We start from the raw sequence: 13,321 nt of genomic DNA, 5'->3' as shown, positions 1-13,321 counted from the left end.
TAATGGGACGCCTACTTTTCTTGTTATAAATCAATGATTTGGATATACATATTGATTCCCACAAAGTAATACTGTTTGCTGATGACACAACAATACTGGTAAAAGCAGCAAAAAATGAAGATATACAAGAAGAAGTAAACACAGTTACAAAACATCTAAGTAATTGGACAGCAGAAAATCAGTTGATAATAAACTACAACAAAACAGTAGCCTTAAATTTCCATAACCACCAAAACACCACATTGATATATCCAGAAATAAAAATCAATCAACACCCTATTGCAAATGATGAGGCTACAAAATTTCTCGGCATCTGGATACAAAGAGACTTAAAATGGGACAAACACATAGAACAAATTAATGCCAAGCTGAGCACGGGCTGTTATCTTCTTAGGGTTTTCAAACAATGCATAAATGAACAGGCAATATTGTGTGCCTATTATGCGTACTTCAATGCCCATCTCAAGTATGGACTCATATTCTGGGGAAATTCCCCAGCAGCTCAAGGGACTTTCAGAATACAAAAAAGAGCCATTAGGATTATGACAGGGAGTGGTGCTCGACAGTCCTGCAAACCAATATTTAAAGCACTGAATATACTACCTCTACCGTGTATGTTTATTGTAGACACACTAATGTATGTAAAAAAGTATATGATTGGAAATGATGATAATACTTTAAAAAACAAAGATATACATGATTATAATACTCGAATAAAATATAACTTGCATGTACCCCCAGCCAATACCAGTTTGTATCAGAAAGGTACAGACTATCTGGGTATTAAACTCTATAATAGACTATCAAATAGTATAAAATGCTTACAAAATATTATCTGTCAGAGAATATCTACAGTACCACTGTTTCTACTCAGTGAAGGCATACTTGGACCAGAATAACTGTTAAGAACTAAAGCTACTGTAATTTTTAACATTGTATCATTGTAAGAACTACAACTATTGAAATTGGTAGCATGTTGAAAAATGATTATTTAAATATGTATCATTTTGCACTTAGTAAAAAGTCCAATATCATCCTGTACACTGTACTACATATGATCAAAGGACTCAATAAATAAATAAATAAACTATTACATTAGCATACCCTGTAAAGAAACTAGTTGGTATACTGTCTGGACTGGAAGACTTACCTTTTTTAAGTAATTGAGTTGCTTCACTACAGTCTGCACTTATTTCTAAGCTACTCGTGTTAGCAGCTGTTCTTAATTTGAAATCTGGAATATTTACTGCATCATCTTTAGTGAAGGAAGTCTGGAAAACCATGTTTAGTAATACCGCTTAAATGGTGCTGTCATCGATATTTGGTAACGTTACCATTGATATCACACAGTGAAGGTACTGATTGTTTGTTACCCCTGGTGCACTTTATATATGACCAAAATTACGAGACAGAGTTTCAGTGTGGAATCAATTGAAGGCATCTCACATTGAAGTCCATTCTAACCTTCTGTAAAACATCAGCAATCTTATGATTTTCCCATCTTTTAAATCTGACATGGTTTTTGTTGCTTCTGAAACAGTGTCCTTACCTGTTTTGTGTGACATGAAAGCTCTGTTCTGTCCCTTATAAATTTACTTGGTATGAATTTCTCAACTGTAGCCAATACTAGTTATCTGAATTAACCACACCTACTCTGTGCTTACATAGTTGGTCTGGAAGGAAGGAAGACTGTCTCTTCAGAAGCCATCAAGTAGATTTTTATCTGCTATTTTCAGTTGGTATATTTTGCATTTTTTTTGGTGGATTTGGATGTTATGGTATTTAGTCTCCCTATAACAACCTTATGGTCACTAACCCTTTTCCAGTTGTGAAGTATAATGTCTACACATACTAAGTTGTGGCCACTGTCCATTTCAATTTCACTACAAAATAAATTACTTTCAACAGTAACAAACATGCCAACATCAACTGAATTTAACCTATTCTCATTTCCGGCTTTAGTCAGCTTTCACTGCCTATGACTATTTCTGCTTCAGTACTTCCTATGTGTGCCTAGAGCCCTGATTCTTTCCCAACACAACTACTAACAATTTACAAGCATAAAACCAATGTTTCCTGGCTCTACCTTTGATCTGTGTTTTCCATGAACCCTCTGAGACCAAATCCCTGTTTTTACACTTCCAAAACCATCCAACCCGAAAAAACCACCTAATCCACTCCACACAGCACCACTACACATGTAGCTGCTTCCTATTTGTAATGGATCCCTGATCGTCTGTGGACTCCTTTCTTTCGTCTCCTTCTTTCTGGAAACAGAGGCAATGATCCAAGACAGTTGTAATATACCATGCAAACAGGCAAGAAGCTTTTGCCTTGCTTACTCATCTGCCTTTAGCAGTAATGTAATAAATGGAAAATATAATCCACCACTAACTTTCAAGATCTTGTTCTTTCTCTAGTAAAAGTACACACATTCACGCATACAGCCACATATATAGCCAAACGCACACACCCATGGCCACAGAAACAAAGAAAGGGTGTCCTTCTACTAGAAAAACAGCAAGGACTAAAAAAAAAAAGCTCTACTTTTGGGGGCAACGCTATTACAAATTGAATTGACTAGCCATAATGCACAAACTGACTTTACAGTTTCAATTTTTCAGTGCCTCTCTTATAACTTGTAAACTTCACGTAAGGTCTGCTGAGTCCCTAGGTGCCTAGCTGGGTATCACCCTTGGGAGTTGTTCTCATATTGAATCTTTTAGTATGTGGTGAAGCAACTACTATCTGTGAAATTTCCGACAAATTAAAATTGTGTGACAGACAATGGAACTAATCCCAGTTCCTTGCCTTTCACAGTGAGTTCATTCTGAATATATCCCCACCCCCTCTGACTGTGGATGATCCATTTCACCAACATATCCTTTCACCCAGAAGTACTAGTCCAACAGGGTATGCTGGAGAACTTCTGTGCAGTTTAGACTGTAGATAATAGGATTCTCATAATGAATTCTGTGAAGGTGGGTTGTGACTCTGCCTGTGTAACTTAAATCAGTAAGAGTGTTGTCCACAAATGGCAGTATTCTGGATCTGAGTCTCAGGCTAATACACAGTTTTCTTCTGTTAGGAAGTTTCAGGTTTTAAAACTGACTGTGAGTAAACTGATAAGTACTTAAAATTCACCCTTTACATTCTTGTTTTGGAGAAGGTGATCATTCCAATTATGTTTTGTCACTGATCCCTTAATTATCAATGTTTTGGTTATATTATCAAGATAGGATTCTTTTTTGTTTCTTCTTAACACAGCACATGTCATGTGATCTAACTTATGGAGCAGATGGAGCTACTTAGATATCTATACCCTTATATCTATGTTTATACATGTATTTATTAAAATAAGATTCTATAGTTTAATAATAATGAATATACATAATATGATTTATGTGTAATCTTTTCAAAAGATGAAGTGTTCTCATTAAAACGATTAAGAAGCTTTCATGCACTTTAAGATCTCAACAAGTTTCTAGAAAAAATAGTTGCAGTAAAAGTGTATAATATTAGCCATTTAAAGATGTTTTGCATGTGATTCATATTAGAGCACAAAGTAAAAATGTGTTACTCTGTTAGTTTTGTCAAAGAGATACTTAAAATTAGCAGTCTACAAAGTTTTGTTCATAAGACAATGTAATTTTCAAACTTAAATGACACTGTTTAGGATATGTAAAACCCTTGCCAAAAAATTAACATTAAAAGCTAATGCACTATATCTACAAATTAGAATGTGTATTTTTTCATTCAAGTAAAATGTGTTTTTTTTTCTTTCTCAGTAGTAATGATATTACTGTTTTATTTCAGCCAGAGAACCCAAGTTGAGACAAAAGGATGGGATGTCTTCCGCAATCCACCACCAAAGATGGACAGTGGTTCTATGGCAAACCAGAAATGTCTCGAAATTACTGTTCAAATGCTCAAAATTGTAGCCTATTTGCTAACCTTCATTATTGTCTTGGGATCAGGGGTGATAGCAAAGGGTACTACTCTATTCATGACATCACAGTTGCGCAAGGACAAAGAGATACTCTACTGCAACAGGGATCTAGGTAAGTTAACACTATCACATAGAAAGGTTCATATTAAAGGTATTTTACTTAAATGAAATGTAACTATAGTGGAAAGAATATGGCTCTTTCCATGTGTGAGGCAACCCCAATAGAAGAAATGAGAGGAATTTTCGTGCAGACTATGCCCCTTTTACCAGGATTTAGAATGAGGGTCTTCATTCTGTGGCTAATGTTTTCTGTAAACTCTCATTAAATGAAAAGCAAGAATTTTGAGAATTATATAGATTAAAAAGAAAATTAGAAACATACCTGATTTGGTACACCTTCCCCAATGTATCTGATGTTTAGATTCAAACAATGAAGATTCCATTTAGCTCAAAATAAGTAATAACATTTATTGTAAAAATTCTTCTATTCTTATGGCATAATGATAAATATTACTATATGATAGATACTAGAGTACTCAAGTAGGTATTTTCCTGCAAGTAAGAGATAAACTGTTGTTATAAAAAATAACTGAGCAAGCAGCAACTTTTATTGGCGCAGAAGCTATTCTGATATTTTTACTTTAAATTTTGCTTCAATAATTACTAATAGTTTATAGAAGTTCAGTGACAGCTAATTATGATCACTTTTCATACAGTTGCTCATTTTTGTCAATTTATACCTTGAATTGTTCCACATCCCAGAGGGCTGTCTCCCATGTTGGGATTTACAGAACATCATGACTGAATGAATTAATTATAACTGAATTATTCAATTTTCTTTTCTTTCTTTCTTTTTACAGGAAGGGAAAAGCAATTCAAGGCCACACTCCCAGATGAAGAACGAGTAGCATGGATGTGGTGCATAATGATAGCCTATTTGGTGCCTGAAGTGGGTTCATTTATTCGTTCCGCTAGAATTTGTTTTTTCAAATCCAGCAAAAAGCCTACAGTCCCAGAATTCTTAATTGTTTTTGTCATGGAAAGTTTACATGCTGTTGGAATGGCTATCTTGTTATTTTGTGTGCTTCCAAATCTCGATGTTATTAAAGGAGCCATGCTTACTAACTGTGTGTGTTTTGTACCTGGCCTTCTCGGTAAGAATACTTAAAATTTTTTCATTTCTGTCTCTACTGAATTTTAGTTTTTGTAACTATTAAATATGATCTTAGAATTTCAGAAATAATGGAGAAACCATTTAGTCTAAACATGAAGAACTTTGCTGTAACAAGATATATTAATCAAAATTGATTTTTTTATTTCAAGTTTATACACATTATTAAATGCTAATATATTGACAGGATTTAGATGCAAGTTCTTCTGCAGCTTCACTGTAATTTTTAATAGACAAACATTATGAAATGAATGGAGTTATGAGAGGAAGATGAAGCAGATAGTACACTTATGTTTAAATTGTTAAGATACCTGCAAAAGAAATAATTATATGTTACTCTCTGTCAGTCATCCCCTTTTCTTATTGAGTTAATGAATTTCATAATTTTATATTAATGAATCACAACACATTAGGCTTGATAACAAGAATTCATGCTTTGATAGTTTATATAATAAAATGGAGAAGTATAATGACAAGCATGGTATAACACAATTGACACATATTTTCTTGCAACAAACAGCTCATTAAAATTTTGTGTTACATGGCAAGATAAATAATAAATAAATAAAACTTGGCTGCTTCAACAGTGACAACAAACCTGTGCTGTCTATGACCACTGATTAAAATGATGTATCAGGAAGCATTTTGAATGAACAACATTTTTTATGTTTCATGAGTGCTGTACTATTTAATTTTTAATGTGACTTCTGTGAGTTCAGTTAACTTCTAACTCTTTCCTATCTGCACAACAACTATATTCTCACACTTTCCATTATTATATTCCAGGAATGCTATCGAGGAGCGGCAAGGAAAGCAAAAGATTCATCAAAGTTATCATTGATCTTGTTGCATTAGCTGCACAAGCAACTGGATTCATAGTGTGGCCCATGTTAGAAGGTGGTCAGAAACCCCAGCTATGGCTGATTCCAGTTTCTGTAATATTTATTTCTTGTGGATGGTGGGAGAACTATGTAGCCTTTACAAAAGATTCTCCTCTTGGTAATGCAGCTAAGCTAATACAAATTACTTTAATACGATGACAGTATTTGAATGAAATTGAAAGTTTTACTTTTTCTTTTGACAGGGTTTACAAAATCACTAGGCAAAATGATTGAAAGACTGAAAGAAACGCGGTACTTCAGCTATGTTTTTATTTCTCTTTGGAAGATGATAGCATTTTTCTGTTCTGTAGTGTTCATATTGTTCCTCCAAGAAGAAAATGTTGATGGATTCTTTTCATTGGTTCCAAATGCCTTCGGTGCACACAAAATTCTTGTAACTGAGGTAATTGTGCTTTATGGATGCCTAATAAAAGCACTGTCATGTATCAGTAATAGTCTGACATAAACTAATATCTGTGAATGAGCCACCTGTCAATAAGTGATTTTGTGTTACATATTGAAAGTTATAAGAGATTAAACAAGTTTATAGCCAACCTTCTTTTCTACTTCAGATAAAAGCAGTAACTATACCTGATAGTCTACCAGACTTGCATGATGCTGTTTCAACAGGTGAAACTGTAGATATTGATGCCTGGAACAACACAGCATTCTATGTGCTTCTAATACATATTCTGGGAGCATATCTGTGTTACATTTTTGGTAAGTGATGAATGTCAAATTGCCACTCGTGTCTACTTGAAATATCAAGAAGTTTCAAGCATTTCATAATATCATGCAAAATTAGAATATTTTTCTAGCATGAAGGTGTGAGGGTGGTTGATGATCACGGCTGGATATCTCACTGTTAAGAGCAATGCCCACAAAAGACAACATATTGGGTCCATGTCCAATCCTGGCATGGAGTTTTAATCTGCAGAAAGTTTCAAAACAGTTCACATTCTGCTGTGGAGTGGAATATTCATTCTAGATGACTCTCAACCCAAATACAAACAACACGCTCTGAAACATGCAAAATAAGATTGTGAATCAGTACAAATTAAATAGTAAATACATACCCTGAGCTTCAATTCCTTATAGATAAATTCTATGCTCTTATATTCACTCTACACATCATGCAAAGTAGGAAACATCAAATCAGTAAAAATGTTTCTAAAACTAAACCACACATATACTTAACATCCCACTGTCAGCCATATGGTACAAGGAAAGAAAGGAAGGTTGGGAAATGAAGGAGGAAGAAATAAAAAATCACTGGAAAGAATGTGTTTCTCCCCCATAATGCAATGTAATTAGCAATCAGCTATGTAGTGTGCTCATATTCTATTCTCAGAAAAATTTTGAAATGGAGGATCTTTGTTTAAAAGCCCATACACACTATTACCTGGCAAAATGTTTCTGAAGTGTTCCATAATAATTTGCAAAGTTATTGTTTCCCACTTTTTAAATGAGCATAGCATGTGGGATTAAGTCATCATTTTCTGTAAGTTCTTCTGTTATAAGTTGATAAAATAAGTAATTGAATAAGTGGAGCATAAGCATGACATTTACACTGCTATACACAGAATATTGCAAAAAGTTATTTTTCTCTTCTATTTATATACCAGAAATATTTCAGTTTCCTTTTTGCAAATATTTACAAATTCTTACAGATAAGCAATTCTTATTTGTTGTACTTGTTCTTTTTCAGGAAAATTTGCATGCAAAATTCTGATTCAAGGATTCAGCTATGCATTTCCAGTAAATCTGACAGTTCCTGTCTGTATCTCATTGTTGATTGCTGCCTGTGGTGTGCGAATTGGAGATCCATGCTTCTTTCACAATGTGATACCTGACTACCTGTTTTTTGAATCTCCTCCTGTGTTTTCACTTTGGTATTCTATTTATAGCCAGGTTAGTAGTACATGTGGTTATAATATTAAAAAAACTGTGGTTTAAAGAGATTTTTCTGTGAATATTTTTGTTGGTTTCCTTTACTGTATATTTATCTAATTTAGCTCTAACTGGTAGGACCCATTTTATTTGGAATGAAAAACTTTCTTGTTGTACCTTTTCTATCTGTAACCATCACCAATTTTGTTAAGAAAAATATTGTTGTCTTCTATTCATGGTAACCTCAATGATTTGTAACACTAAGAAAACCCGAATATTTATCTCCATGTTGCACATCTTCTTGACTATATTTTAGCAGTCACTCATTATTTTATGCGAGACAAATCAGTTCAAAGCATGTAATTTCTCTCTGCATAGCTCCAATTTGCCTGCCCTATGTTCTTAACAATAACCCACTCATTTTCAGTGTGTCTGTTTCCTTCTAAAGTACTGATCAATTTGGGCATAAGCTTCACAAAATTTCAAACAGTTGGTAATCATTCTACTTTGAACCTCTTCTCAGTCTCTTCATTTCCATTCTGAGTAGCTCCATTTTCGCCATGTGGTTAATGGAGTTTTCAGGAATACCCAACAGCTGTCAAAAATGATGGTTTTTACATTGCAATGTATCTAATGTTGCTAAACAGACCTTCATCAGAGTGACCTCGACTAAATTTCATCACGTCTTTTATTTTTATTTTCTGTGCTAATTTTAATCCAATTGCTCATCTGTCTGCTGACACTGACTGATTTGTGTTGACTTGCTGTAGGTACACGCCTGTAAACCATCCCTCCAGAACCTTTGGAGAATCAAACTCCCAAGTATAAAACAGCTTCAACCTTCTGATTACTTTACAAATGAGTTGATTGTAATGCATGGGAGTTTGATTCTTGAAGAATAGGGATTCAGGGGTCACTGGTATATGAGGATAATGTGTGCAAAATGGGTTGTGAATAGAGCTAGTAGCAAAGAAGCGATAAATTAAAACATGAACAGCAAAAATGTAATAAGCAGTAAAGTCTTTTCCTTTCATTCTTTTATAGAGGGTGACAGCAATAAAATGTTTCAATAAAGTTTGAAATTATGTGTAAAGTTTGTTGGAAGCCGCTAAGTGCGACATTCTCAAATACTGGATGATAATAGTTTGGGTAATTTGCGCACCATGAGTTATGCTGCCCCAAAGATATATACAGTTTTTAACTTTAAAACTTGAGTTTTTTCCATGGTTTTCAGAAGTTGCTAAGATGAATGCAGGAATGGTTCCACTGATTAGGCAAAGGCCAAGCTCCTGCGCTACCTTCATCTAGTCCTATCCTACTTTTTTCCAAAAGTTCTAATAGAGGGCATTGCTGCAAGGTATATGCAATCCAGTGCAACTCTAATGTGGGTATATAAGCACTGACATGTATGCAAGGGATTAGTGTGACATTTTCGTCTGTCAAACATGCATGCAGTAAAGCAAAAATATAAACTATGGTGACATTATTTTGTTCCAAACAGAACCACATGGCTGTTATTCTTTTCTTAGTTGGTGAAGGACAGGTATCAGTAGACATCCACTGAGGAATGAAGAATGTTGAAATGGCAGAGAGCAGGCTGGGAAATGGTTTTGATCTGATTCCGTGACGAAAAAAAGAATCCCACCAATAATATTTATTTCTCAATTTCTCAGATCCAGCGTGCAACATGGACACAGTCAGAATACACGCAATTAAAAAAAAAAAAAAAAAAAAAAGACACACAACCTTTAATAAATGCAATTGTTGCTCAATTAAAAACATAAGATGATTGCATATTAAAAATATTACATATGAAACTTGATTAATAAATAGTCACAACGAAGTATATTTACTTTAAAATTACACCAAATGCCTCTAATATCTGTATGCATAAGACTGGTGCCAGAATAGCTGTAAATTTATGGTACTTGTGTTCTTCAAAACAGTCTGTGGACTAAATCCTACAAATGTTTACTAATGGCACACAGCCCCAAAAATTTCTTAATGCGCAAGATCCTTCATATTTCAGATGAAGTCCCATTGTATTCACCAAATAAAAAGTACGAGGGTTATTTTTAAGTAAGGGCCGTTCGCGCGTATAGTCCCGTAGTTCGCGCGGATGCCGCAACAAGCCACCGCGCCACTTGCCGGCATCCTTCCCGTTCACACTGATGCAAGTTGCAGCTCTGTAGCTGACGTGTACGCATCGCTGTGCTACTTTATTATGTTTACGATTATTGAATCGCCCGCCGCGCGTGAGATACGGTCAATGATACGTTTTCTGACTGCGAGAAGCCTATCAGCTGCAGAAATTCATCGTCAGTTAACAGAAGTTTATGGCTTGAATGCAATGAGTGAAGGTAAAGTGCGTCAGCGGGTTAGAGAGTTTAAAAATGGCCGTCAAAACATCCATGACGAAGAACTCTCAGGCCAGCCCTCTGTGATCACTGATGATTTGGTGGCTGCAGTCGAAACAAAGATTCGTGAGGACAGAAGATTCACAATTTCCACTCTTTCTTTGGAGTTTCCACAAGTTTCAAGATCGGTTTTGTACAAAATTGTGTCTGAAAACCTAAACTTTAAGAAACTCGGTGGGTACCCAAACTCCTCACAGAGGACCACAAAGGGAAGAGATTTGCCACTTCATTGGACTTTTTGATTCGTTACGAGGAAGGGGATGACATGTTGAGTCAATTTGTCACTGGAGATGAAACATGGGTATCCCATATCACTCCCGAAAGCAAGCGACAATTGATGGAATGGCGACACACAACCTCACCCGTCAAGGTCAAAGCCAAACAGACACTGTCAAAGCGCAAGATTATGGCAACTGTGTTCTGGGACTGGTGCGGTGTTTTGCTAGTGGAATTTATGCCACGAGGAACGACAATCAACTCAGATGCCCACTGTGCAACTCTAAAGAAGCTCCGCAGAGCAATTCAAAACAAAAGGCGCGGCATGCTGACAAAAGGAGTTTTCCTCCTGCACGATAACGCTAGGCCTCACACCTCTCAAAAGACTCGGGATTTGATTGATTCTTTTGGCTGGGAAGTTTTGGACCATGCACCATACATCCCCGACCTTGCTCCTAGCGATTTTCACCTATTCCGGTACCTGAAACACCATCTTGGCGGGCAGCGCTTCAATGACGACGATGAAGTGAAAGCGGCCGTGAACTCTTGGCTGTCGGAGCAGGCGGCCGAATTCTTTGAAGAGGGAATTAAAAACTTAGTTGTACGGTATGACAAGTGCTTAAATAAACAAGGCAACTATGTAGAAAAATAGGTAAAAGTGTGTAGAATCAGAAAATGAAAGATTTTTAACAAAAGTATTTGTATCTTTTTTTAAAAATAAAAACGGCCCTTACTTAAAAACAACCCTCATATTACAGACTTTTACCAAGACAGATGTACAGAACAGGCAATAAAAAGAAAACAAATGTTAAAATATTATTCTAGTAATTGAAATTCATACACAATAACAAATTTTCATTGAAAGAAAGCAACACTTTTGGTCTGACTTTAATCAGCAACATCCTAAATTATTACTCTGACAACTGTCCAAAAATTCACTTTCTTTCATTTAACCTCTTTTGGACAGAATAATTTCTCAATATAGGATACTCAAAACTGTTAAAGATGCAGTCTTATACTCTAAGGCAGCTTTACTGACACACAAGATAATATATGTGATCAACTGGTTAAGATGAGACTTTAAGCAGTACTGGAAATATTTGATAAATGGAAATTTATGACCTGGGAGAAATTTTAATACAGCAAACAGTTCAAATGACTTGTCAGTTTAATTAGTGTGCCTCAAATATTATAATTTTTATGCTAAAGTAAACTTATTAAATTTGTTTAAGTTTGATATACTACATATGCCAAGACTCACACAATCATGCAACAATTTTACTGTAACTTCTAAGTATGGACCAGTTATGTGCTAATATAAACAGCATTTGTTGAGCTCAATACATTAGGCTAATTAGCCAGCAACAACTCAGTATGTTTCATTAAACATGATACAACACAATTACAAAACCAGCTGTGTCTGAAACATAGAGTCTTATAGTAACTTGCTTTGTACACAACAGATAAATCCTTCAACAAATAATACAAAGAGGTGAACCAAGATATCAAAATCTAATTGCTCGTGCAAAGTCACAAATGAATACCAGCAATACTATGATTGCATGGATTCTGCCAATAATAATAATAATAATAATAATAATGTGAAGTTTGGAAGGTAGGAGACAAGGCACTGGCGGAAGTAGAATTGTGAGGACGGGGCGTGAGTCATGCTTGGGAAGCTCAGTAGGTAGAGTACTTGCCCGCAAAAGGCTAAGGTCCTGAGTTCAAGTCTTGGCCCGGCAAACAGTTTTAATCTGCCAGGAAATTTCAAAGCTGCGCACACTCTGCTGCAGAGCGAAAATTTCATTCTGGAATAATAATAATAATAACACTAATAATAATTACAATTATTATTATTATTATTATTATTATTATAGTATAGAATGTGGACGGAATAGACATGCAACAGTCAAGTCACCACTTAATGGATAATATCTATAAAACTTGGTGAAGTTGAACCACGAAATTATTATGCAATGAAACTGTTCTGGTACTGATTTTCTGGGGAAGCTCTGCCCAGCACCAGGTTAATAATAGAAACCACAGGAAATGTTGTGTGGCTGACAACACACACTCTCCCGTCCATCAAGGGCACTGGCCCACTGCCAATACCAAAAGTCATGGACAGCCAACGTCCTCACACTATACTCATGCTTCTTCATCCAGGTGACTCTTCCTTGTACTGCCTACACTATTCCTTAAATACCTGTTCCTCAATGGGCAATGCTGCCTAGGAACTCAGAAATTCATTCTGACAGAAGTGGTCCAAGAGCACAAACTAAGAAAAATGGATACTAGAGGACAAGTCACAAGGGCTGCTGGCACATGGGACAAATGTGTATTTGGCAGCATGTCTCTTGAAAACCACCATTGTGGAATGATCCACCAAGTTCTGTTTTGGTCATAACTCAACACAAGATGCTGGTCAATCTGGGAGGCCAGCCTCATCCATTACGGACAACAAAAAAAAGGTACTTGATGATGTAATTAGGGCAGACTGGCGCATTACCGTTCATGCTCTTGCAAAGGATTTTGACATCAGCTTCAGGAGTGTGCAACACATTATCTGGAAGGAGTTAGGCTACCTTAAGGTCTGCAGCCAGCAGATATCTCAGGCACTGAGTGTCAAACAAAAAGCTAACTTGGACGGCAGTTTGCCTGAAGCATCTGAAGTGTTTCAATGTTGAAGACAACACATTCCTTGAGTGCACTGATGCAGGTGATGAAAGCTGGTGCTGCCACTGGGAACTAGAGTCGAAAGTGTGGATGAGCAGTGGTGTCATTCATCATCTCCTCA

At 35.9% G+C, this 13,321-nt stretch overlaps 1 protein-coding gene across 2 annotated transcripts in view; it reads left to right on the top strand.

Annotated features, from left to right (window-relative positions):
• LOC126483845 (chitin synthase chs-2) overlaps positions 1-13,321 on the top strand; it is a 347,785-nt gene that overhangs the window by 250,706 nt on the left and 83,758 nt on the right. For both annotated transcript variants that reach the window (XM_050107058.1, XM_050107057.1), the window contains exons 3-8: positions 3,817-4,061; positions 4,810-5,103; positions 5,907-6,119; positions 6,205-6,404; positions 6,574-6,721; positions 7,710-7,912. In XM_050107058.1, the coding sequence (XP_049963015.1) occupies positions 3,817-4,061; positions 4,810-5,103; positions 5,907-6,119; positions 6,205-6,404; positions 6,574-6,721; positions 7,710-7,912 (1,303 nt within the window). The remainder of the gene's footprint in view (positions 1-3,816; positions 4,062-4,809; positions 5,104-5,906; positions 6,120-6,204; positions 6,405-6,573; positions 6,722-7,709; positions 7,913-13,321) is intronic.

Source organism: Schistocerca serialis, chromosome 6 (assembly GCF_023864345.2).
Source record: "Schistocerca serialis cubense isolate TAMUIC-IGC-003099 chromosome 6, iqSchSeri2.2, whole genome shotgun sequence".
In the NCBI taxonomy this organism is placed as follows: Eukaryota; Metazoa; Arthropoda; class Insecta; order Orthoptera; family Acrididae; genus Schistocerca; species Schistocerca serialis.
This window is presented reverse-complemented; position numbering and strand designations above follow the sequence as displayed.